The sequence below is a fragment of the Sturnus vulgaris genome, chromosome 6 (genome assembly GCF_052056855.1).
Source record: "Sturnus vulgaris isolate bStuVul1 chromosome 6, bStuVul1.hap1, whole genome shotgun sequence".
Taxonomy (NCBI): Eukaryota; Metazoa; Chordata; class Aves; order Passeriformes; family Sturnidae; genus Sturnus; species Sturnus vulgaris.
The window spans coordinates 32,943,350-32,971,138 of record NC_142248.1 but is presented as its reverse complement, the minus strand read 5'-3'; the positions used below and the strand labels follow the sequence as shown (position 1 = coordinate 32,971,138).

Genomic DNA, 27,789 nt, shown 5'->3' with positions numbered 1-27,789 from the left:
AAGATTATTCCACTATTTGTGGAATGCAGTGGTGGATCCAATTTTGCCACCAGCCCAATATCGAGTACCCTAAAATAGAGATTAAATTAATGAGTGCATTTCTGAAAGGAAACTGTGTATCTAAGAGGATTATTTATGTGAGTGCATGCACATGGATGGCTGTTAGAATAATGCAGATAATTTTGGGAGTTGCTATTCATCTGTCACAATTTCTGTTTTGCTGACATCTGTCTGCCTGTTTCCAAGGCTTTCAAACTCAAGCTGTAGGGCAGGAAGATAAAATACAAGTGAAAGCACATGAAATTCTGATGAATTATTTGAATTATTCTTACACTTTCATATCTAAATATCTAGCAACACATTAATGTCAAATCTTATAATCAGGCTGCAGTGCATGAGCAGAGAAAGCCATTCTCTCTAGTAAAGCAGTATGTCTGTCATCCATATTGATGAGAAATTAGCAGATTCATTATCATCCAATTCTGATTTCCCCCTTGTTAATGTTATCTGCAATCAAGCAATAAAGTCACTTCCTTTGCACAGGGTCTTACTATACATGTGGCTGACTTGGCACAGCAAACAAAGCACAGATCAGGTATCAGCAAACCAAGGTGCCAAGAAGAGTTTGATGTCCCATGAGGATGCACAAGAAACCCAAATCTGTCTCCAAGTACATCTGCCTAACTGAACACGCACCAAGATGAGCAGTTTGAAACAAACAGGCCTTTTCAAGGCTGCAGAGTATCAGGGAAAGAGGAGTTTTGCTCTTGCTACCCATCCCTGTCTGCAGCCTCCTCCACCTGAGTCCGTCTGCCAGCCAGCCTGGAGGGGACCGCTCCTCTCACCTCCTGCCAAAGGCGGCACAATGCCATCATGCACTCTGTCCTTCTGAGCACAGCCCGGAAATTGGGCACAAATGGGGACAAACAAAGAATGCAGGGGTCCCTATCAACCCTGGTACCTGGAGCAGAGGGAGGACAGAAGGAAGGAAAGACAGAAGGAAGGAACTTTGCAGTCACACAATAGCCCATTGTGCTCTTCTCAAGGCAGTGAGATACAGCAGCTGGGAAACAAATGACATTCCTGTTTTCTCTGTGAGTGATGACGACCATTTATATCTGCTACTAGGCTACAGAATGTGGAAAGAAGAGTCAGCATTTGCAGGATATGTTCAAAACCCCTAAAGTGATATTCTGGTCTCTGAAGTGGGAGTAGTTTAACTGCCCAGTAGTTTGATAGTCCTTCAAGAGACCTGGCACTTGGAATATCTTCCATCAAAACACACAAACAAAAAACCACCAACCCACCCAAACCAAACAACCCCACAAACAAACCAACCAACCAAAACCACACACACACAAAGGAAACCAAAAGAGAAAAGGAAGTAAGAACATATATAAAGCTGTAAGGCATTTATACCACTAATAATGTTCCTCCCAAAATAACACAATATACTGAAAGATTCAGTGTTTAGGAAGTGTTTCAACGAAAAAACTGTATGTGTGTAGAAAACGAGTGTGCAAAGGTCCTCTACTTGATCTCCTTCCATACCAATCAGTTCCCCTCGGGGTTCAAAAGTGGCTTTAGTGCCAGAATCGAAAAGAAAACAGGAATTAGGCAAAATGCAACAAATGTGATAGAGGGCAGACACAACTTAGAATAAATGCTCTTTTATTACTCAGTTTATCCAAACATTTTAGTTTCCTCTGCAAGATCTGAATCAGAGCAGCAATACAGTCATTTGTCCACTGTAACATTTCCATAGGAGCCAGCGTGACAGACTTCATGCCCAGGACCCAATGCTGTGTGTTCAAGCCACGTGAAAACTGAACCACATCTTTAAGAGCAAGGGTGACAAATTGCTTGCAGTCATCTTTTCATTACCCAGCTGTGAGCACCACACAAAAAACCAAGAAATTTCTTAATGAAAGAAAGTAACCTTGTGTGATTGTCTATTGATAATTCAAAATTACAGAATGCCACAATCCAACAACAGAACTTTTACAGTAAGTTTGGTATTTTGGGCTTTACTATAAATATTTGATGAGGTTTATCAGTATATTTGGTGAGTATTTAGACATGAGAAAATTTTAATGTTTTGACAGATTTCATACAGAAATAGTTTTAATTAAGTACCCAAAGCTTTAGAAAAGAAATGTTTCAATAAGATCTGATTAAGACATGTACTAATGAGAGAGGTATAAGAAAATGCAGTTAAATTATACAAATTTCAAGTGCAAAAAGAAACACCATTACTTCTCAACAGTTTAAACCTTCCTTCTCAAAAATCATCTCTCTTTTTCTAATAAAGCTAAAATACCAGCCTGTAAATAGGCAGCTCCACTATTCAAATGGTAGGAAAGATACATCTATTGCACTAGAAGTACAAAGCTAAGAAGAATGCATAATATTTTATTCTTAAACTTATTTACAAAAATATATTGCACCAATCCATTGTCATTTTTCCAGTTAATGTTAAGGAAAAGCCTATTATGTACAAAGTTAAAAACAGAAGTGCAAAAGCAGACTGAAAGAAACCAGAAAGAAGTTTATTTAAAATGCTAAATACAGTTTATTACCTGACCATAGCCCACATCCAGTATGACCTAAAATAATTTGTACCAGGTATATCTGCAATTTCAGAAATCCTTGCACTTCTCTGCAGAACAAGCCTTATCTTTCACTGTAACCATCAGAGGGTGTACATAAAATGTAAAGGCTAATCAGAGCTTAGCTTAACAGCTTCATTTCTCCAGGTAAGTGATGCTCTTTTAGGTAAATTGAAAAAGCTACATAGTATTACACATATATTTGAAAGGTAGTGATAAATTAGGCATGATGGTTTTCATCCTTCTGAAACACCATGAGGAAAAGTTTGCTGATGTTTCAGGACTGGTAATTCAAAGGCATTGCCAGTCCACATTACACTAGCACAGCATATGGTCCTGTCTCAGTCTATCTGCCACTGGGACTGTCATGATGCATTTCTGGGCTGTAGGTAAGGAGAACAATCATAACCCAGAGATGAAGCAATGCCTGGGAAAAGAAAAGAAATAAATTTAGCACTGATAATCACCATCCACAGCAATAAACAGGAGAGCTCTCAAGGAGAGCTGATAAAACTCATTTTGTAGAAATATTTTGATTAAAATATTTTTTCTATTAATCAGATACTTAAAAAAAATAATTGGCATTTGAACAATGAAATGCTAAATCAGATTCTGAATAAGCTATTTACAGAAAACTAATGACTTCACACAAGCAGCAGAAATAAAGCAGACTGTTCTCCTACAGATTTGTGTTGTCTGGTTTCTCTTTCCCTCCATGCCACAGTGACTTCAGCTGTTCCCTCTGATATCCAGTCCCCAGGCAGCACATTATGTGGTGTGCCTTGAGTGACTGGTAAGCCACTACTCCTGTGCCAACTGGCTGAACCAGACTGTAAACCAGCCAAGTTCTGATTTCCTTCTTACCACAGGCACTGATTTGAGGCATTTTTATGAATCCTGTAGGAATTTTAATTCTCATTCAAATTTGGCCGAAATTATCCAATTAGAAGCTCTGCCAGGAGTGCAAAAAGGAATACATAATCCATATTCATTTAAAAAACAGTATTTTAAAAAATTCAAGTTATAGTAGTCATGGTCAAGGTTTGAGCTGAAAAGGGATAACTGCCACTGACTGCCCAGCTCCTATACAGCAACCATCAAGTTTCTCTTCAGTTTGCAGCTTGGGCAGCAGAAGTCTTCGGTGTTTTTTGCAAACCTTGCCTTTACACAGGTCCCTGCAGCTGACAGGCACCTGCCCTCCAGTGGATAAGGGAGGCATTTCACTTCTAGCAATTGACAGCCTGACAGTTTTGCCCGGTGTGGGCCAGCAATTTTTTACTATTTGTTTAAGCCTACCAAGAAAAACTTGTCTTGTTACTTTTTCAGCTACTAAATAAGAGCAATCATTAGCCATTCAAAAAAAAAATTCAAAATGAAGAGTCAAATATTAAAAAACCTCTAAAAAATGTCATTTTCCTAAATGCAGTGAATGCAGGTGTGGCAGGTTAACCTTGGCAACTGGTCACTATTATTCCATATTTTACTACTAGCAATCAACTTTCACAGGCCTTTAAATGGTAATTACATAACTGTCTTTAAGACTGCTATACTAAGAATTTCTGGGAAAAATGTAAAACTACCAAGCACCATGACTCCAAAATGCCAATGCCTAAGTATTATTCGGTCCACTTTCCAAAAACCCACATTGAGTAGTTAGTTATGGCCTTTTGAACACCAATCTTGCCATTTAAGACATACTGGCAGATAAACTGGCTATAGAAATCTTGTATCCAAGAAAGCTGACTCACCATGTAAATGATTACAAAGACTCTTGCTATGGGGTATCGCCTCAGAAAGATTCCCAGCCGAATGCTACACAGGTAGCAAGAGAAAGCAAAAGACACAATTCAACATTGAGCAATAAATTCCTGTTCCACACATCCCAGTCACAACAAACTCAAACATCACGGCTTTGTTTCTGTCTTGAATTTTCTCAAATACACACAAAGCTTTGTTGTTGTCTTGAATTTTACTTCATGTACTCAAAACATTAAGCGGGGTGAGAAAATTCAGACCTTAAAACATATCCTCCTAATTTTTTCCCAATCACAGAAATCCTTTCACAATGAAATTCAAGTACCATGGAAGCAGAAAGGACTTTCCATCAAGACATCCTGCTTTCAAAAAACTAGGAAGTATCACCAAATTCTGTTGTTTGTTGATATTTGTTTCAAGTTTTGTAGCAGACCTTTGCTATGAATACTGTCAATTCATCTAACTTCTCAGAAAGGGATCAAAGCAGATTTATTGCTATATCCAGAATGATTTTCATCTACTAATTCCTCAAACAGATTATCTTCCAAGGTAAACAGCTGCATTGGCTTAGAAGGCAGAATCTTGTCTTTATCAGGACTGAAAGAGTACAGATGATACTCCCCCACTAATACACTCTCACAGTGTTTATCACAGACACAGTCAAAACCTCTAAAAGTAAAAAATGTAGAAGATCATAATGAATTTGGTTAGATATTTTTTCATAACTTAGGGAATCTCTTGCATCAAAATCTGTAAGAGCTTCATTTAAATAATTGACAGTAATTTGCAAAAGCTTAATAATATGAATATCACAGGAAAGCACAAGTGAAGTGGATCAATACTTAGTATTTTATACCATACTTTAGCTGCATTATTTTAAACTTTTCCCTTCATAAAAGGGAATAATACACACCAAAGTGTGTGACTTGAAAACTAAAAGGGTGCCAGCAATCACAAACGCATTCCCTCAGCACACCCGTACCTAAACTGATCTATGGTACTGGCAGCTTTGCGGACTCTCCCGTACATTCCGGCCACGCTGCCATCCGTGTCACTGAACAGCACCGGGACACTACGCAGACGAGCACCTGTTTGAGGGCAAAAAGTGCAACATATTAGACAAGTTGCTCTTTAAATAAAACAAATCGATAGTATATAACAAATATAGATAAAAATAATATAAAAATAGTGATCAACATGATTGTACTGTCAACAATTCTTGATAAACTTACAAACAAGTCAAATGTTTCTTCATCATAGTATATTTTTTAAATTTATAAATTCACTAAATGGATATCTTGATATTCAATTCTATCTCATCACAATATTATTAGGTGTATAAAACGATGGGCTTGATACTGGCGTAGTTTCTCAATTTTTTTTTACTCTCATACAGCAAAACTTTGATTGGCATTTTCTGGCACTAACTTGTACATTCGACAATTTTTTACTTTATTTACATTTTTACTATGTATCAACTTTACTAAAAAAACCCAAACATTTGAAAATGTTACTTGTGTGGAACTAAACTTCAGCTTTCTGAAGTTACTACAAACAATTCCTGCCTTGTTAAGCAGGCAAAAATCTGGACTGTTACTTCACACCTCTTGGTGATTGTTCCCTGCATTTAAAGTTATTTAACATACATACAAAATGACGAACTATGACTCTGAAAAGTAACATCTCAACACCATGGATCAACTGCTGAGGCTGTCTCAGAGACACAGGACTGACAAACCAACCTCATCAGAACCATCAATTTTAAGCTGCTTTTCAAGAAAAATAGAAAGCAAGGAAGAAATTCATGTCAACCAGACCAATTCTCAAAGAGAAGTATTCCATTCTTACTCTCCTCCCAAACCCTTTTCAATCCTGTTTCTAATATTCAGTTTAAACCCCAAAACACAAGTTTATTTGCACCTGTGACAGAATTGTTCCAATACTGCCATAGTATTGAGAAATAAAAACTAAATTTGCTGTATTACATTTACTGAAGTCATTTGTTCACAAAAAGGAGGTTCTAGTTAACTATTTTTTATGATACTGGCTGCTGTAGACATGGTCTCCAGAATAAGTGGCCTATTTTCAGCATTTATTTTTCCTTACAAACTCAGGCTTTCAGGGAAAGGCATTAGGAAACAAAAAAGCCTGGACTGCAGAAAAGACAAGAGTTTCAAGAGTTTACCTTCAGCACCATCAATGCCTGCCATGTTAATGGAAGGTCCATTAGCACTTGTGCCTTGGATAGCCTTCAGCTGCTGCTCGAGCCGTTCCAATTGGTACACAAGTGAGTTTTTCTCTGTGCTCAGGCTCTCTAACATGGTTTGCTTCTGAATTAGTGTTTCTGTCAGCTGATGAAGCCGATTTTCTAATTCTGTCTGACTACTACTGCTTAGAGTCTTGTTTGTGAGCTAAAAAAAACAAAGAAAATAAAATCACTCCAAATTCAATTTCTGACCAACTGCCATATGACAAAGCTCTATACTAACCTAAGCCTTCAAGAACCAAGTTACTCTACTGCAGAATTTTTACAGGAAATGCCATCAAAACTATCACTGGTGAGTGCAATAAAGAGGAAACTTAATTGCAACAGTTGTTAACTGTTTACATTACACAAAACTCTATATAAAAATGCATCTTTCTGTTTTCCACCTATAATCATATTAAAGTTTGTATATAAGCCTAAATTTGATCACAACATTGATGCTACGCCTCAGAGACAAGTTTAAACAGCAATCAATAGCACACTAATCCAGCCTGGCTACCATACTTTCAACGTACTGAGTATGTAAAAATGTTTTCAAGCACCATTTTACAGGAAAACATGAATGAAATGGTGAAAATGCAGGACGTGTTGCATAAGAACTGAGGAGCACCAAGGCAGAAAATGTGATTGTACTATCAAATAGAAACTGCAAGGCTAGCAAATGGATCATGCATTTGACATGGATGATGTAATTCAATTAGCAGAAAATATTTCAAGTAAATGAGAATCACCAGATCTGCCATCTGTGCAATAGCTCATCTATTCACTAATCTTGGACCTCAGCCACTTTGTGGCATCATATTCCACAAAGATGTAGCTTCATTAATGAAGAATCATCAGGAACTACAGATATCCAAAATACAAATTAAGTGCCTGCAACCACGCAGATGGTCCTGAAGTTCAGCACTACCAGAAAATTAATCTGCCAACATGTCCAAAAAATCTGTATTACATCACAACCATTTCCAAATCCTGACATTCTAACTGCTCAGCTGACCACACCTGACTCCACACCACCAATTTCTCCACAAACAGCCTACTTTTCACTATGCTAAGGTAACTTAACAGAATGAGGCCTATGCCTTCATGCTGCCCAAGGAGACTGTGGGGGCTCACAAGAATGAGGAGGTTCCAAAAGGGATTAGACTGACACAAGGGAAACAGGTCCATCAACACAGCAGCAGAACTGAGTCAAGACTGAAACACTAACAACCCTAATTCAACTGCTGATGTCGAGCAGGTGCACAGGAGGGAAGGAGGTGGCCAGGCTCACATGCTGGCCCCTACTGCCACTGGCCAAGACACAACAGTGGGCCAGATGGATCGTTCAGTCTGCAGGATATAACTTAGGTTCTCTGAACAGTTAAAAGGATCTTGGCAGAACTCATGAACTAAAACTCCAGTGAGTTTTTTTAGTTAGCAAAGAGAAGAATGTTGATTCAACACTCCCCACCAGGTCTAAGTTGGGACAGTGGTTGATTTCCCCCCCTGCCCCATATAAATGCACATACAACTATAAAATAGGCTATTTACATGGTTCCCTTCTTGTATTCCCTACTTTCAAAACTCTACTCTTTATTGAAAACAAGTACACTGTACCTCACTAATAGAATGCTTACAGGATTTTCCAGCATAGTTTAGTCAAATGAGTAGTTCCTATCACTGTTTTCATAGCTGAAGGTGATAAAATTATTTTCTATACACACCTGATTTCTGAGCTTCTGAATTTCTTCCTCTCTGTCTTTTATTCTGCTTTGCAAAGTATTTTTTGTTCGATACAATTCTTCTTCAGTATAATGTAGTTCCTATAAAATTTATCACAATTACACATAACACATTTTATACATGTATGCATTTTGAAAGACAAACTCTAGTTATCTAGAGTTTCACAACAGAACACAAGAAAGCAATATGCTGCAATCAAATACAAAATGAAATATTATCTTAGTTACATGTCTGGCTAGGATGGGGAATATGGGGATAGAGAGAGCTGAGTATCAAGTCACAAGCTAAATGGCCAATTAAATTCTTTTGTGGAGACTGTCCTAATACAAATATCAATCCAGACTAGTTTACTAGGAGCCACACAATTTCATTGGGACCACAGTTTTATCTTTCTTAGCACTACAACAAATGGTGAAAGTGTATCTTAAAACTATGTCAATAATGTAACAATTACAAAATACTTAGAGGTTATCTGTATTCCTAAAATAAACTCATTAATTCAAAATACCATTCTTTAAACATGTTTGAAAATCCTTGGCATAGCTATCTATAATTCTGTATGACATACATCTTCCTCTGAAGTTTAGGACAAAATAACATAGCAGATGTGAAAGAAGGAATATTAGTAAAAAAAAAAAAATTACTGAAGAGTAAATGTAACTGTAAATTTTGTTACTCCCATGATTTAGTGGCTATTTTAGCTCCCACTTACAGACCTGGCAAGCTTATATTTTAAATTAAGGCAATCTTCAAATCACTATCACTTCAGCTGTCAGTTGCTAAAGAAAACAGATAACCCTATTCTCCCTTTGAACCATCAGAGGTACAAAAAAAAATAACATCTCTACCTATTTTCCATCTTCAGTTTCAGAAACCTTATGACAAGAGTTAAAGCAAATCCCAGACAGAACTGACCATAATTGTATTAAGTATCAAGAAGAGCAATTATGTTAAAAGCACATGTAAATGGGTGTCCTCAAAAGGAAGACTTCAGTTTCTGCAATAACTGATGCTTTTTAAAATTCACCTCTCTCTTTCTATTGACTTAAAGCATATTCCTCAGAAGGGCAGGAGTAACAAAATACAATCTACCATCTGCTTTGACATAATAAACATCAGCTACCCATCAAGAGCAGACCTCGACTTCTGCCTTTTAATTAGTTCAAGCTGTGAGCATCCCATTAAATGTAATTTCTGAAAGGATAGATAATCCTATAAGATAAATCGTTCCTAGCAGATATAGAGGACTCATGCTTTCTTCACTATTCTCTTTACATGAGCTTTTTGTTACAAGGAAAATTTTTAACAGGGTGCAAAGCATTTGTCCAATTCCTATTGCATAAGTTTGTTCATATGAAATACAAGTTTGCCTTCCCCCCCCCCACTCTCTTTATAGCACAGAACTGCTTCAATCAAGGCAGAATTTGCTCAAAATGATGACACAACCTGACAGAATAATTTTATCAGCAATTTGTCTACTAGAAAAGTTTAGAAGTAATGACAATTATATTCAGAACTGAGTAACAAATTAAATAAATTGCCTCTAAATTGGTACTACAATGACATTGTTTTACAAGCTACAACTTATGTATTAATTGAGCAAAGGAAGTTTCACAGTAGCCACTTTCAGTATTAGTGGTTTTTGACATAAGAAATCTTATACTTGTTACTATATTCCTCTTGTTTGAATATTTCCCTGCTGAATAAAATTCAAGATCCTGATCGATTCTGTACCCTTCCTTAGGGCCCTGTTTATTCAGTGAGATCTCTGTTCACTAGCAGTATCCAGAAGGCCCTGACCACTGCTCAATCCTGGCTGCACTTTCCTTGACCTAGTGACATTCACCAAGCTTTTGGGGATTTCCTTGGAGCCCTAGACAAAAAATTAATCAAACACTGCCTAAGTATCCAAATATTCTCTTATTAAACCAAATGCTTTGCTGATGGCACCACATGGGACCAAAAAAGAGATGCAGCTTTCAAGAACTCCTCACCTGTTTCTGCCGTTCTAGTTCAGCTTCTGCCTCTTGCTTGGCCATTTTATGTGCTGATATCTGCTCTTGTAAGTCTTGAAGCTGCTCTCTCACTGACTCAGCTTCGCTTACCTGCTGTGTCTCCATATCCTGAAATGAACACAAATATTACCATTTCACTAACATTCAGACATTATTGCAAATCTATCACAGATAACAGCAAAAATGTAGTATATGAAATATTTCTTCAAAGGAAAAGGAAGGTGTGGGTGTATTGGATAAATTACATTTGATCATTTTATACAGAATATTTTTAGTAACACAGTACTAAAATAAATGCATTTTGTGAAAAAGAAAAGCCTCTGCTTCTTCCTTTCCATTGTCTAGAGGTTAAAATTGTGTAAAATGGGCTTGTGTGCAGTTGCTGAGCCCATTATGCCAGCAGATGACGTGGACTACAGTGCTTCAAGGATTAGTAGCTCTTACAGAAAAGAATATAGGTGATGGCTAGAGAAATCACTCTGACTGTTAGGAAAGAAATACTTCCCTCAAAAGGAGTACACAGTAGTGAGGAAGAGAGAAGTAAGGAACTAAACACTAGAAACAACAGACCCACAGTATACAAGAGAACAGTCCTTTTGTTAGTTGTAGCTAACTGCAAATACAGGTGTAAATAGGCACAGCTACCTGCAGCTCTGTTCTCATCTGTTGTATTTGCCCCATTAGTTTTTGTATTTCTTCTCTCTGAGTGTCTCGTTCATGTCTCAGTTCCTCCAGTTCCACTGTGCTTGCTGTATTGCTATCCAGGCCTTCAATACCAGAGCCTTCTTTTAAGCTGTTTATCAACTTTTCTTTAGACTGAAAAAAACAAGTCAATACGTTATTAATGGCAGTACTGAAAAAGTGCTCAACTAGAATATGCTATAATGATTGTTCTTTTATCCAATAATGACCCTACACATTTGAAAATGAAAATGCTTCCATATTGGTAATTCTTCTGATTTCCTGTATACCATAAGACTAATTTTTCTGAAAGTCTGTTATCTGTAGAAGAGTACAGCTTTGCACTTTACAAGTGCCTGGAATGCTAAACTTGTCATTCATAACACAATTTTGGCCCTCTTGGTACTGAAACAGACAAGACGCTCACCAGCAGACACTGTAGACAAAACCGATCCCCTTTTTCTCCTGCCAACAAAATCAAGAACCGAATACAGTGATAACTCTTCCAGGAAAGAGGATAAACCATTTTATTCAGTCAGACTCGTGTTACCTCAACACTAACTTGTGATTTTAGGCTTTTCATATTTACCAAGATGATTTAAAACTTGTCCTTGAATATTTGACTAAATTAACTATTCTAAAAAGAGATCTCTCTCATCAACATCTTGCTAGCATTTAAAAACAGGACTCAAACCAACTACATCTGGACGTGGTATCTTTGACAATTTACATAGTACAGAACTAGGCACAAAATATCTATTTTGTCACTGTTCATATAACCTTAATCATAAGCAGCCTTTCAGGACATGGAAAAATATTCTCTGGTTACATGTTAAGTACCCATTCTATGCTATGCTTCAGCCTCAAGCAGAACAAAGCAATATCTTGAATCAAGAATATCGGATATGGAACAAATTGTAGGTTTCATCTACTTAACTATCTGGACTCTTGGATGTGGAACACACTGACAAATGACGCACAGTAAGTGCAACGGTTCACTTGGGGGTTTTTTCAGGTTCAAGACCTGAACTACCATTTCAATTCCATAACTTCATGTACAAACTCAAGTTTACAAAAGGCAGACTGGTAGCTGTTCTAGATATGCATCATTATAGCTATGCTCCAGAACACATTACAGGTCACTTGAAAGAAATACCACAAGTTAGATTATTTAAAGCGTAACACCTTAAAACACTTAAAGCATATAAATCACACTGTATTTCTTCACAACAATGCTTACTTGGAGAATGCGAGTAGCTTTCTGTTTATAGTCTGTCAGTTCCTGTTTTGCAGATTCCAGGTGGCTTTTAGTCACTTTGACTTGCTGCTGAAGCTCATCAGCTCGCCTCTTTTCATCTAAATACTTTCTCTCTGCTACAGTTATCCCTTCTGCCAGGTTCTGACGTTCTGCTTCCACTTTACTTAGACGAGCTGCAAACTCATTCTATTAGCAAGAAAGAAACAATACTTGGTGTTTAAACACAGCCTCAACTTCAACCTAGGAAGTAAAAAAAGAAAGTTCAAAAGCACCTACACAGAGCACACCACCTCCTATCTACCACCTCCAACTTAAAGACATATTGCTGCTATGTGGAAAGAAACTCTGCTTGCTTAAGCAAGTGATAAATAACCCTAGTAAAAATGTGCTTTTCTCTCTCTCACCACAAATAGTGAGGGAATAACAATCTTCCTATTATTCACATTTATATAGCAAACAAAAAGCAAGCTTGCCCCTGAAAAAAAAATTATCAATTTAGTATGACATGTTCTAAAGTACTGTTAAAAAAACCCAAAACAGACACTGATAAAGATTTTCAGAGATGCTATTATACATAACAAAAGCCCAATTAAGTGTAGAAAACATTCTCTACTAATAATTTACTCACATCTTTACCACAGAAGTGATCCTTCATCTTAAGATCTCACAGTAAAATTGTGTAAAAATACGTTGTGCAGCAACACACCATGGAAACATAAACTGACTACTGATTTACTTTTAAAACATACAGTAACATTAAAGTTAGCATTAAAAAAAACCCCAAAAAATTGTCAATGTTAATCCTCAAAAACTTTTACTTATGAAACTTTCAAAAATAACATGCAAGAAATAAATTAGCATCTCCAGGGTATTCAGTGCAGCAGACAGCACATCCTTCCAAGCAATTAGTACCCTGAACAGGAACTGAAGTCAAAGGGAGGAGAGAGCACATGGAACCTCATGGATCTGATCTCAAAAGCAGAGTCTTAAAGTCTTCCTTACTCTTCACGTCTAACCTGCATTTGTTTGTAACTTTCTTGCTCTCGCTTGAGTGCAGAGTCTGCATCACGCAGCCTCTCCTGGAGAGTTTGAAGAGCTTGATTTTGTAAACTGCTTCCTTCACTGTGGTCTTGTATTATCCTGAAATAGAGACACACATTAATTGGAAAAGAAGCAAGCTAGTGTGATTTTTCGTGTAGAAATACAACTCCCTGGCTTCCAGACCAGCTTTGAAAATTTGCCCATTAGATTACTACAGGTGTGGGGCCTGGAGTTACTGACTCACACTTCTCCTCCCTGGCCTATATTCTGGAGTATCCACATCCCAGCAGTGAGGTAAGTTCAGAAAAATCTTTATATTTGTGAATAAGCAAATCTACTTTTCAAGAAAAAAAGTTCTTGGGAATTTCAGCTTCACCTGAACCTCTGAGACAAACATAAACACTTTACATAAAATGGATTTCAACAATCAGATGCCAATGGATGCCCTATTTAATACTCATTTGTCCTGCTCCTGCTGCCAACTATGACAGAGCAGTGTTAGAGCAAACTTTAATCCTTGTATTTCAAATCTTTTCCCATTAGTTTATTATCTTTTATTTTTGAAGACATTAAATTATCTACCTTGATTTTTTTAAACTTATGACTATTTGCAGAATTCCAAAGTATGAAATTATGAAGTACCGTGACTTTTCACTCTGCAGTGCTTCCAAAGCTTCTGTCCGAGCACTTAAGAGCTGATCAGCTTCTTGCAACCGTACTTTCAGCACGGCTAGCTGGGAATCTTTGGCACCAACAGCTTCTGTCAGATCATCCACTCGAGCCTGAAGTTCTCTAACCATCCTGTCACTCTTTGAATGGTCAACATTCCACTTCTCCACCTTCTCCCGGGATTTGTTCAGTTCTGCAAAATAAGAAGCTTCTTTGAAGCTTATAAAAGTAGATATTGCAAGGTCTTGTAAGCAGTCAGGATGCACCTATTTCTTAAAGAAAAATTTAAATACAACCAAGTTGAAGTAAAACTGAAAATTTATGAGCTACCAGGAAGTAACAAATGCCAGACTGGCTGTTAAAGCACAACCCAGAAAATTCTGGAGGTGATCTCAAAATAGACATTTCCTTCTGAGTCACACTGCAGATGACAGATTTCACCTGCCCCATCCCCTGCAATGGCCTACTGTCAAATATCCCTGTGCCAAGAAAAATGTCTGCATAAAACATCTAGTTTAGTTCTAGTTTGAGTTTATTGTCACATAAAAACAATAGAAAAATACCCCAGTAGTGAATAATGCCTGAATAACTAGAAGCTTCTGTTTTTAATCTAACACCACACATTAAACTTCACTGGATATTAAAATTATCTGGCTTATGCAGTTACTGTGAAAAAAATGTGGTACCTCAATTTTATGCCTTACAGCAGGAATTTGCTCTCTGTTTTATTGTTTAATTTGTACTCACATTTTTTACATTTGTCATTTTACCTGGCTTTGAAAAAGCCAGTGATGCCATAATAAAAATACTAATTTTATATTTTTCCTGTCAATTTCTAGGCATCAAAGACTATAGTCTACTGCAGCCAGAAAGTAGTCAGTTTGAACAATTCAAAGGAATTTGCTCATTTAAAAATAAGTAATTTGAAAAAGCCGTTAAAATGCAGGAAAAGTATTTTAAACATGGTATTTGCTGCCAGTAAGCTTTCAAATAATTTAAACACATCATTTTCATCACCATTTATCTTTCTAGTTGAATAGGCCTTTTAATTTCTCCCATCTCATTACATGGGAAGTCATACAAGCAAATGCACCTGGAGAGTTTTTATTATAGATGTACAGAACACTGTTTCCTAGTTCACTATAATTTTACTAAGGTTATAGCTGAAGTACCTTCTTGTGTTTCTTTGGACCTCTGTATTAATGAAGCCACTTCTTGATTTAAAGATTGAACTTCATTTCGCAGCAGCTGGTTCTCCAAGCGAAGATTGGACAGCTCATGTGATTTGGAATCATCATCAGCTGAAAGGCTGGGGTTGGTCACTGCACTTAGTGATGAATCCTTCAGGCCATTCCCTTGTGCTCCCAAGCCAGAGTCTGAACTGTCTGGAGTTTCTGTACAGAGAGATGCAACTTAGAACAAATGCAGGTGTTTGTAAACTGCCTTTCTACAAACAGTAGTTCCATGCTCTCTATCAATGGTTAAGGAACAACAATGATAATACATAAAAATAGTTTATGATGAAATGGAATATGGAGCTGCTTCTCACAAGGAATTGCACAAAACAGGAGAATTTACATGCATCATGCAATTTTTTGTTAATACTGCAAGACAAGATATAGAAGTTATAAAATTTCTTATTACATAAATGGCAACTTTAGGATTCCAAAACATTAACACTTTGCTGCTCAGAGAAGTCCTCAGAAGCTGAAGAGTAACAGAAAACACTAAATATACATAGCAACTCTGCAGGAATTTTTAGTACAAACTCATTCTATGTTTCAATTCAGATTTTGCCAATGCCAATTTTATTTTAGAAGAGAGAACAATAAAGAAACTCCTAGTGGTATTCTGAACAACAGTCCCCTGGAGGGAAGGAGGAACCAACATCCTTTTCCCATCATGCACACACGCAGTATCCTCGATTAATGCTGTGAAAGCTACAAATCCACTGTAAGAGTCTTGATTCCAGCACACAGATAGTTGGAAGCTTTGCATCAACGTTAAGGTAAAATGACATAGTGAGCAATGAACAAACAAGAAAGCAATCCAAACATATTACTGCTGAATTTAGCATGTCTCGGGTGAGTAACTGCTGAAAATCCACGGGGCCAGACTGTAACTAATTCCAAGCAAGACTGCAGCAAAATTGTTAAAACGTTATTTTAACGTCCCCTTGTGATCACTAATCAAGCTGCTTCACCTTTCTTCTTACCACTGCAACAGCCCCTAACACCCCAAGCCCAGGGAACAGAGCACACTATTAATTCTGAGCAACACCACACCCACAAGTAGCAGCAGTGACAGGAAGATTTCTTCCACATTTTCTCAAGCCCTTTTCTGATTAAGGCGATCCTAAGAAGTATCATTATCTTTCCTTTGATTCATTTACCCAGTTTCCAACTTATGAAATAATTTAGGCTCATTTCTTTGTCTGGAAAACTCAATAGATTAATTAAGCTAATGAAACAAGAAACAAGCCATTTATAGCACAGATTAGATTACAATCATGGCAATATACAAAGTATAATACTAATTGGTTTTGTCTACAGTTAATATAACATAAGCTACTTCAACAGATTCTGTGCTGAATATTTAAATGACACAGATATATTTGTACAATCAACTTTGGAAAACAGCATGCTCAAATCTTGTGTTGTAACTGCATTCTTTCTTATTTAGCAGCTCCACAATGCAAACTCTGCTCAAAAATCCTCAGAAGAAAATTCAACAAACCACACTGAGCAAAACAAATGTTTCTTAAGCACCAATCAGCAAGACCATAGAGCCAAGTCCAACATATCTGTATTATTATTAGTAGTAAACCTTACTAAAAAGCCACGGACTCAGAAATAAAAAAAATATTCACGTTTGGAAATTATCCCTTTTTATGTCTAAAGCTTTCCAGCATACTTAATGTGGTAAGTAAAAAAACTGGCATTTACAATACTTTACACGCTCAAAGTACTAAACATACAATAAAGTATTCTAACTATATTATTAATAACAGAACCACTTGCTACAATTTTCTAAAATAAATAACAGCAAAGTAGCACAGCAACAAGGATGGAGTCAGTCTGATAAGACAACACAAATTCCTGACACTTCCCAGCCATGTTCTCCTCTGAGTGGTTATCTTGAGCCCAGCCCCAGCTTCTGACTGCCCTGGAGGCTCATTCAGGCCTCTGGATTTAGACTGCAGTTTGGAACTACTTCTGGCAAACCCAGAGGCTTTATCTCTCTGGCTCTCTCATGCTTGTAGCTCCAGCCTGTCCACATCCAGCTTCCTGCAGGACAAGCCAGCTCACCACTCCTGCATGGTGGAACAGGAAACACCTCACTCCACCTCACCTGCTGCACTGAGCAACAGCCAACATCACTGCTCCATGGGTGAAAGCCACTCCCCCTCCCACGTGGCAACAACAGCCCAAGTGACCAAACAAAAACAGCAGCACTTGTGCTTCTACATGGGGACATATGGGGTTGATGCAAGGTTAGACCACAGCTCAGAGAGGTCAGGGTGAACAGAAGCAACAAGGCAGATCCACAGCACAAAAGATTTTGGTATTAATTATGTAATTTGTCAAATTATCATGGTATCTAGTATTACCCCAGTAATGAAAAGATGTGAAAGGCCCTGCTGTACCTCACTCCTTTGACATACTACCACCATCAAATGTTTCATGAAGTGACATGAAGTTTCATGCGTTACCTAGCCTTACCCTCGCCATACTTGGGTTTTAAATATCTCTAGGTTCAATACTATTTAACTACCATTGCCTTGGCTCCTGATGGAATTGTCTTCAGTAGTTCTTGCACTCTGTGTACTGGTAGACACAGAACTAATGCTTGAAGTCCGAGAGTGATTCTGAAGAACAGGCGCCTTGCTCTTCTCCTTTTTAGAATCTATCCTTCCATTAGGTTCTTTCTCTGAACTGTTGAGAAAATCGAATAGCAACTCATCATCAGGTTCTGACTTTTTTCTTCTCACAAAATGTGAGGCAGCTCTGGGTGTGGAAACATTTTCTACTGCAGAAGCTGCCTCTGAAGATGTCCTACGTGCTGTTTTAACATTTGCTGTTCCTGCTAGGACTGTGGCCTTTTGGTGTTTAATATTTTCAGCTGCTGATGAGATGTAGGCTGCTTTGGATGATGTCTGGTATTTCAGTTCTCCGGTATGCTGCTGCACTTCAGAATACTCATTGGCAGAGTCCAAGCTCTTCTTATCATAAACTGAACTGCTTGAAGTGTCTTTTTTGCTCAGAGCTGATGCAGCTCCTTGATCAACTCTGTTAAGTAGATCCTCTGCCTTTCCAGCAAGATCAGCAAGCCAAGACATGATGAGTGTCTGTTGGTGAACTCTGTACAATTAAAATTTCAGGACCATATACTGCAAAAGACAGAAGGATTACAAATCAGATTGCTGGTGATAAGACAAGATGGATTGTTTACCTGTGTAAACAGGTTGCTGTGTTAAGGTATTAGTGCTGTACTTATAATACTTTTCTTCTACTCATTTGGTATTTTGCTGTTTTGAAAACTAATGGAAATAAACCAAATCAGTTTCTGAGGAAAACAGAAAATTTTTATCACTGCATCAGTTTCTGGTATCATCTGGTATCATCAACTGCTACAGAGTATCATAGAGAAAAAAATGCCTTAGACGTCTGGCCTGCAAATTCGCAACCCGGCACACGCAGACCTTTTCCCCCACAAACTCTGCAGCCTGCTGCCTCTCCCATGACACCAACACGGCGGACAAGTGCGTGCCTTCAGCTGCACCACGGGCCTGAGACACCACAGCAGCGGCGTGTGCCTCTACCCCAGTCCCGGGAAGGCGACGTTCAGAGCGGCTGCTGCCCCCCCACCCCCAGCACGGCCTGTCCACCGCCCTGCCCAGGCCTGGCCCCACTCAGGAGCGGCGGGGGCCTCAGCACAGCCCGGCCTCACCTCCTGCAAACGGGGGGCAGCCCCGGCCCGAGGGGAGCCGCGAGGGGCAGGCGGTCAGCGCGGGGCCGCGGGCCGGGCCGGGCGGTGCAGCCCCATCGCTTCCGGCAGACGTGGCCGCCTTTCCGGGGCCGCCGCGCGCAGGCGCAGGGAGCGCCGCTCAGCCCCGCCCCGCTCCGCTCAGCCCCGCCCCGCTCAGCCCCGCCCCTCTCGCCGCGCGCGCCCCCTGGCGGTGCTGTCCGTAATGTGTGAGGTGAGACTCGTCCGGAGCTGAGAATGCCGCAGGATCACGGAATTATCTATGCTGGAAGAGATCTCGAAGAGCAGTGAGCCCAGCTGATAGCCCAGCACTGCCAAATCCACCAGTAAAATCACATTCCCAAGTGCCACGTACTTCTGACTGTCACGTCCTTTCTTGCCATCTGTGACTCGGTGCCTGCAACCTGCAGTACTTGAGCCATCTCAAGCTTTACGGCTGTTCTAAATACTTCTTGTTAGTAAGGAGAGCTGTTAAAGTGTACATATGCTATACTTAAGATACACTTAAAGGACTACACAAGGTTAAGTTTTGTTGTTGCTTATCCTCTCATCCCCCTTTATTGGTTCCTCAACCTTCTATACCAACATATCACAGCCAACCATCATACTTGCTTCACAGAGAGTTTCTACTCAGGCCTGAAGTATCAGCAAGAATGTGAATGGAGACAACACTTACACCTCCTGCCACTTCAGATCCTCCTCTGTTGAGGACCTGTTGTCTTAATTAATTCAGATTATAATGCTGAATGCATGGCTGACTAACATCCATGTTTCCCCAGAGGTCTAGCTGTTATATTGTCAGATCACATCTTACAAGTATTCTCTGGTTAAATTCACTGTTAGGCTGTTATCAAGTTATCTGAATGTTGTTCCTTGGTTTACAGAAATTTCCTTACATCTTATCCTGGTAATCCTCTTCCAATGGGGAACATGCAGTGTTCGGAAAGATTTTGAAGAGTTCCTGTGTAGTCAAAGGCTTCAAAATATTTGTCTACAGATATGAATTATCAATTATCATTGGGCATCATTAGGACTTAAGCCCAAGAAGGAGACATCAGCCCTGCTGCCTATTCAGAACATACTCATGGCACTAGTACTGGCAGGAGTTAATAGAAAATCCATCCTGCCTCATTGCAGACTAAGCAACACATTGGAAATAATAGTAATAAACCAAATGAATTCACAACCTTCAACTTTTCCATCATGTGAATCAGCTGCACATAAGCATAATTTAAATTCATGTGAATGTATCACTTTCTCAGGCACTAAGAAAAGGAGAGATTTTTAAGATATTTTATTAATTACAAATTTACACTTGTTTTACTCAACTTGTTCAGTCTTCAAAACATGTTACAAATCCCTTCAATGGAAAATTCATGTATGATTGTGAATGTTTGAAGTATTTGATCATTGCATACCAAAGTGACATGAATAATGTTCAAAAGAAACATTAAGGGCCAAAGCCAATGCCCTAGATTATCTCTGTCTTTTACAGAGGGAATAGAAACAAAGCATATTTCAATACAGCAAATATCTGATTGCATCACTGCATCTAACAAGCTGTTCACTGCATTAGAATCTGAAAACCTGTTTAGGAAATATACCCACAACAGAGATGCATAAGAGGAATTCAATTCACATTTTAACATTTCCCATTCCACTCTAGAGCCATTGCATGGTCCTTTTTTGACTGAATCATCTTACAGATGTAAACTAGTTTAGATAAGTAAATGGTTGGACAGAAGTGCCTTTTATTCAAGATTACATTTGCAGACTCCTAGGATCACATCTGAACTTCCCACAGCCTGAGAATTTCCAGTTCTTGCAGAGGACATCATTATTTACCCTGAAGTAAATTCCATGGCAACTCTCTTTCCCTGTTCATACAAAATCTTTAAAACTGGGATCCTGTATTGATAAAGGGATTGGCTAAGACTGGGGAGAAAACAAATCCTTTAAGTCCTGTATAGATTTTATTTTGAATTTTTCAGTTATGGAACCATTCAATAAAAGAAATCATACTTTATGTGTAACCTGGGAAACAGTTATTCCTTCTGAATACTCTGATAAGATGTAGTAACTCCACTACATTTTCCCCCATTTAAGTGTCTGACGTGGTGTGTAATCTTTGCAATTGCCTGATGTCTAGAAGACATAAAGATTACAGCAACACTATTAAAATTTGTTCTATTTACGTTTTCACAATCATTGATAGTTTCAAAAAATAATGTTTCCATTTATAAAATTAGAAAAAAAAAAGGCAGGAAGTTTTCTAGCTGAGACCCTGAATAAGTAGTGATATCTCTCTCCTTGGTGCTTCTTTAAGATCTATATTTTTATTCCCATAACTGATGTTCTCAGGTTTCGCAGGGTGATGAGGCAGATAGAGGAAGGAAAGAGAACTTGCTTCTTGTTTCACTGACCTATTTATAAAGTCCCTTATGTCTGCTGTATCCACAGTTACTTCTAAGAATCCTGTGACTGCCAGTTCGAGTGGTGAGAATATTTAATTCTGCCACAAGAGGCATACAGCTTCATTAACTACCACTGAAAACTTTACAGGTGTCTTTTCAGTTTACAGGTGCCCTCCCCAGGGTCCAGGCCCTGATCTGAGATGCTACACATCTTGCTGCATAGTTTGACAGGTTCTGGCTGCAATTCTCTGTATGTAAGCATGAGAAAGGAGAGATTTATATCTAGCTGCAGAGAAAAAATTAGACTTTCTGTACAAAGCCTTTAGATCCCTATTCATACTCAAAGTAGAAGTAATTTTAAGATATAATTTCCTGCCATTATTTTTGCCTATTATAGCTCTCATTGTAAGGAAATTTAAATAATGAAGTTAGAAAATATCTGCCTCAATAACTATATCACAGCTAGATTAACTCAGTCTCAAAAAATCATTGCAAGAAAACATTTGGGGCTCTAGGTTTGATTTTTTTTAATTAAAAAAAGAGGCAGGCTCTGCAGTTGAATTTTTTTAAATTACTATTTCCCACTTTGATCTAATTCACAGGTTCATCATGGTTCATTAAGGTAAAGTTTTAGGTAGAAGAGGGAAAACAGATATGTAGTCACATGACTTGTACTAAGTTAATCTCTTCTCTAAGTATACTGAAATAGGGCTTTGGCAGTTAGCTTCTGTAAAACACTGTACCGAAAAACATAAAAATTGCCAAAAAAATAGCAACAAAAAATAAAGATGGGTCATGGCATCTTCATTCAGCCTTCTTTTTCACATGTCATGATATATTCATACACAACTATTTATCTGGTCTAAGATCTTTGATTCATGCAGTATATTGGAAATGTGCCAATTATCAATGATTGCAAAATAAACTGATGGTCACTGGATGAGTTGCTACTTAAGCTTTTACTTCGTTCTCAGCATTCACTGTGTGGTCTTGAATTTGTCACTTCAATGCACCCTTGAATAAAATGCTATGAACCTGCCCATAAGTTCATGCTATTGTCTGTGACTTTGCCTGAGTGTGGGCAGAGAAATCGGGTCTGCCCGAACAGCTGCTGTGAAGCAGCGGTGTGCTGGCTGCATGTCCCAGCACGGACCCTGCGGCAAAGGAGGGTGCACAGCCTCCTCCTTCAGCTGCCTGGCATGGCCTCACCACCGGCCCAGGGAGCCTACCTGGCAGCTGTCACCCGCACACAACACCCAGTTCACACACCCACAGCCTCTGAGGCAACTGCTGCTACTCTCTTCACATTCCAGTGGGGAACTGAGGCATAGCGAGGAGGAACTAAAGATGAAATCCTCCTCCGTGCCTGAACAGAGCAAAGCAGGCTTGGTCCGGTCAAAATACACAAACTCTGGGGACAGATCATGTTCAGTGCTAATGAACGTGCAAGAATTTTAATCACCAGCACTTCTGGGATCTGAAGGTATGGAGCTTGTCCAGATGGGACTGGCCTCTCACCAGCAAGGCAAAAAGCCGTGATTTGAACATCATCATTTTCTTGGTTAGGAAGCGCAGTCAAAGCACAAATCCCTCTCTGAAAGTAGCCAACTGCAAGTAGTGAGGGAAGGTACAGTAACAGGATAGAAGGTGTTTCTCAGCTACATTCTCCTTAGAATTTTGACTCCGGGACTTCCAAAGCCGAAGGATTCAGGGGGTTATTTGTATTCTGTCATATGCCTTTTCTCATCTCTCCATGCAAGCTTCTGTTCAAGGAAGCATTTCTTCATTTGCAACTGACACTGTTTTGCACTTAAGACCATACAGTCTTGCACTTAAACTTTGTGGAATACTTATTCAGACTTCCCCAGATAAATATAAAACTGTTACATGTAGACAGTAGCTGGATGAGGATGTGTCTTAGCTCTGTCTTCAGCATATGTGTCTGTATATGTTCCTATTCCCCTGTTCACAGAGTAAATCTCAGCTTCTCCTTCCCCAGCAGAGTTCTGCCTGGAGAAACAACCTGATAGAAATATTACCTCTCCTGGGACATTGTTGTCTTTCCTCATAAAGCCCATAGGAGAAAGCAACAGCAAAAAACACCTAACTTCTTTTGGTCTGGAAAGAAATGATGTTTTCTCTGGTGCTGTCTCAAGTCTTTCCTTCTACTTGCCCAACTACTTCAAGAAAAATATAGGAACCAACTACATTGAACATGGTCAAATGTAGTTAAAATTATCAGAGCAGTTGAAGAAATCATGTACAAAGCTGTAAGGACAAGATTTTTCCTCGTTCACTATCAGAATGTATGTGTATATAGTCCCCAAGTTATGTAAGTGAACTGAATCCCTCTTCTTTCCAGACTTGTTTAACCTCAGTTTATCTTCATGATGATATGCCTGACATTAACTTTTTTCCTCCCCTTCCTCTTCCTTCCTTCCTTCCTTCCTTCCTTCCTTCCTTCCTTCCTTCCTTCCTTCCTTCCTTCCTTCCTTCCTTCCTTCCTTCCTTCCTTCCTTCCTTCCTTCCTTCCTTCCTTCCTTCCTTCCTTCCTTCCTTCCTTCCTTCCTTCCTTCCTTCCTTCCTTTCTTTCTTTCTTTCTTTCTTTCTTTCTTTCTTTCTTTCTTTCTTTCTTTCTTTCTTTCTTTCTTTCTTTCTTTCTTTCTTTCTTTCTTTCTTTCTTTCTTTCTTTCTTTCTTTCTTTCTTTCTTTCTTTCTTTCTTTCTTTCTTTCTTTCTTTCTTTCTTTCTTTCTCTTTTTCTTTCTTTCTCTTTTTCTTTCTCTCTTTCTTTCTCTCTTTCTCTCTTTCTCTCTCTCTTTCTTTCTCTCTTTCTCTCTTGCTTTCTCTCTTTCTTATCACTTTAAGTGTCTTCTGATTTTCCTCCCAAAATAGACATGAACATTGTTTTTTCCTTTAATCATTTGATAGCTAAGATCACCCCACTATTCATCTATTAATTTTGCTAAAATGAGAATGTTCCATTGTTTCAAACATACAGAATAACCATATCTGATGTTTGCCTTTACAAGGCACCTAGTCATGTGTCACTGCTAGACTGACAAATCTAATCTCATTGCTAGTGAAGATGTGGAAAGACCAAGCTCAGCACACTTTTTCATTTATCATAAACCTGTCCCACTCTTCACCTTAATTAGCTCTTTCTTCCTAGAATTTCTTATTTTGTTTTGCTATTATCAAGTTAGTGGAACTAGAAAGAAGAAGCACTTGTTAAAATGTTTAAAAAAGGCTAAGGAAGCTTAAAAGGTACACAGCCTAAATATGATCAATTTATTTTTCCAGTCCATTTTTTCCAGCTAAAAAATGTCCTTGACTCATTAAAAAAAACAATCTTGATCTATTCAGCTGCTCTTAAAGGAAAGTGTAGGTGCAATCCGGAATGGCTTCGTGTACATTTTCTGAAGTATCTGTTCCGCTAGATTAAAAGCAAAATCAACTTTGCAGTCCAAAATTTGTCAGCTATTAAGGTAGTGGTGTGGAACTATAAATACCTGTGTTAAGACATTTCCAGAGTTGTGCCAAAAATCGGGAAAATCTCTTTTGGGAAAAGCTGTATGTTATGAGAACTAATACTGCAATGCCAGCCCTAACAGTCTGTGGAGATGTTGAAAGGCACTCCCAGTTAGAAAGATAGGAGAAGCTTCTCAGTTATCTCCTTTTGATAACAAATCCTGTTCTATCAGGTCAAGACAACCCTTGTTCTGTTCCTTAGGACAGCCCCCTGCCCTCTCTCTGTCTGTCAGCCTTTTGGTCACTCCCACCCTGGTTCTCTGTTGGCCCCTATGCCCTAACCACACCCTTGAAAAGCCCCCATGTGCCTAACCCAAAGCCCCAGACCAACGCCTTTGCCCCTGAGCTCCAGGACTGTGCTCGCGGGTGGCTGAAATAAACATCTCTGTGAAACCCTTGCAAAGGCCCTTCCTGCTTCTTTACCTGTTTCACCTTAACAAGAACCCCAACAGCAACACCAGTCCAGCCTTGTGTTAGCAATGTTGGATGTAGGAGTTACAATTCTCTCAGAGCACTCTTAGCAAAACAGAACTGGGGCTAAACTACCCACCCTTACCATATGGAGGCCTTCTGGTTTGTAGGAAAGCTATTAAGAAAGAAAATACATTATCTGCAGTTTTGAAGTTTCACATTTGGGTCTTTTTTTTTTTTCCTGGTTCTCATTTAAGTAAGTAACCACTTTCAGAATTTAGTAGTATCTTAGATACCATTTGTAGTGTGTGGCTTTGGTGGGTTGCTGGAACTGCCTTCCACGGCGTTCAAGTTTTGTTATGAGACGTATGAGAGTGGTGGTTACTTTTGCTTTTTAGCACTGTCATAGCCAGAGCAAATTGTTTTGTACCACCATAGAATAATGGCTCAGGCTGGAAGGGGCCAAAGATCATCTTGTTCCATCTTGTTCCTCCTGCCATGCTAGACCAGGTTACTCAAAGTCCCATCCAACCCAGCCTTGAACACTTCCAGAGATCCAAAGCTTCTCTGGACAATCTGTTCCAGGGCCTCCCAACCCTGCAGCAAATCATTTCTTCCTAATACCTAATCTAAACCTGTCCTCTTTCAGTTTAAAGCCATTCTCCCTTGTCCTATCACTACATATCCTTGTAAAAAGTCTGTCTCCCTACTCTCATGTAGCCCCATTTAGGTACTGGAAGGCTGCTATAAGGTCTCCAAAGAGCCTTTGCTTCTGCAGGCTGAATAACATTTCATATCAATTTCATAATCCATCATGGTTTTACCTACTTATCTGCTCTTCTCTTTTGAAAAGGATGATATGTATATTTGTTTACAGTGATTGTCCATTTCCTCTCTTCCACGACAGCAGCAGTTACAAGGATCATGCTGCATTCTTGCTGCAGGTGATGTAGCTGCTTCTGTTTGAGCCTCACAACTGTACCTTAGCAATCTCTCTACTTACATGAGCCCATATACCCCAGCAACACCATTCACATTTTTCCCTTAGTCAAACTTCCCTCTCAATCCAGGATGGCTTCCTAAATTTCTAGCACAATCAAAGAAATAATTGATTTCAGTAGTAAAAATCTGTGTATTACTCGAGTGTCTTTAGTACCTGCCCAATACATTTCAACAGAGATTTAGGATTCTTGTAGCAGTCTTCCCATCTATCTCACAGAAAGGAACATCCTGCTGATGTTTACTAATGCAGAAGTTAGATTAGTTAGATTTCTCGGAAGTAACAGCTGACACAAGGTGTACTCTACCTCATGTATCCTGGCTACGAGAAACACCTTTGGACTTGGATGATGGGTCAGCAATGCTTTTAAGTGATATTAGATATCTTTTAGGGGTAGGAGGATAATAGAAAATAAGCTTAACCCACTTGACTACTAGGCTGGAATTAAATGAGGTGAAACTAAGATTCCCGGCTTGTTTTTCTTCTTACTGGATAACCAGTATGGTGATCTTTGTCAGCTCAAAAAGGTGATTCCTGAAGTGACCCGAATTCTAACAGCTTGACTGTGTCAGGAGATATGTCAGGTCACTGGGCACGCCAGCTCCAGAAAAGCATTGATGATTAACCTGTAATGACCTTTTTCGTTTATGATCATAAGCAAAGCTGAGCCGGTGCAGATTGTGCAAAAAGCAGAGTCAGAACAAAACTATGACTTTCCGCAGACATTCAAAAAGAGTCAGTTGGCCACAAAATGCAAAGTTAGATTTTGGGTTTTTTTACAGATATGCAAGTGTTTTTTATAGTATGCAATGAGGAAGCTGATGCGCTTCTTTGTACGTGGTTTATTAGGCGAAGAAACACGTGTCTCTGCTTTTCACAGAGGATCTTTACTTTTCCTTCTCTCATTATAAAGGGAGAAGACTTGGCAGGGGTGTCAGTGCACAGCCCCAGCCCCTCTGCCGGTGCGTGTGGCTCAGGACCGCGGCTGCCCCGCCCCGCAGCGAGCAATGGGCAGCTAGCGCTCCGCCGGCCATCCGTGCTGAGACACGCACGGACCGTCCAAGGCCGTTCGTTTTCTTCCGTCCTTTCATGGATTCCCTGCGGCACATCCCTCTGCCTCCATGGCACAGGGCAGTTCCAAAGAGAAGGCGCAGCCGGTGATGCCCAGTTCCTGTCCCGTGGACAACCTGCGCAAACGCCACGGACCGGGAAGCTCCCGGCGGCTCCCGACGCTCCCGCAGCGCGGTCCCGTGCCACGCGAGAGGAGCTTCCCGGGATTCCTGGGACACATGCGACTCACCCGGCAGCCTCGGAACTACAAGTCCCAAAAATCTTTGCGTGCAGGGCCCGCGGCCATCTGAGCTAGTACGGCGCAGGGCTTGCTGGGGCTCGTATTGTGGCTGGGCGGATGTGCGGCCCCGCCTCCGTCC

General features: G+C 39.4%; 1 protein-coding gene across 1 annotated transcript; it reads right to left on the bottom strand.

The window, feature by feature from the left end:
- Window positions 1-1,654: 1,654 nt before the first annotated feature.
- On the bottom strand, window positions 1,655-19,089 carry GOLGA5 (golgin A5). The gene is made up of 13 exons (XM_014884507.2): window positions 18,970-19,089; window positions 17,794-18,409; window positions 15,192-15,413; window positions 13,993-14,212; window positions 13,326-13,449; window positions 12,292-12,495; window positions 11,016-11,186; window positions 10,350-10,478; window positions 8,337-8,435; window positions 6,550-6,775; window positions 5,347-5,452; window positions 4,358-4,421; window positions 1,655-3,036 (listed from the first exon to the last, which is right to left on the bottom strand). The coding sequence occupies exons 2-13, from the start codon at window positions 18,356-18,358 to the stop codon at window positions 2,956-2,958; spliced, it is 2,211 nt and encodes a 736-aa protein (XP_014739993.1). The 5' UTR covers window positions 18,359-18,409; window positions 18,970-19,089; the 3' UTR covers window positions 1,655-2,955.
- Window positions 19,090-27,789: the final 8,700 nt, after the last annotated feature.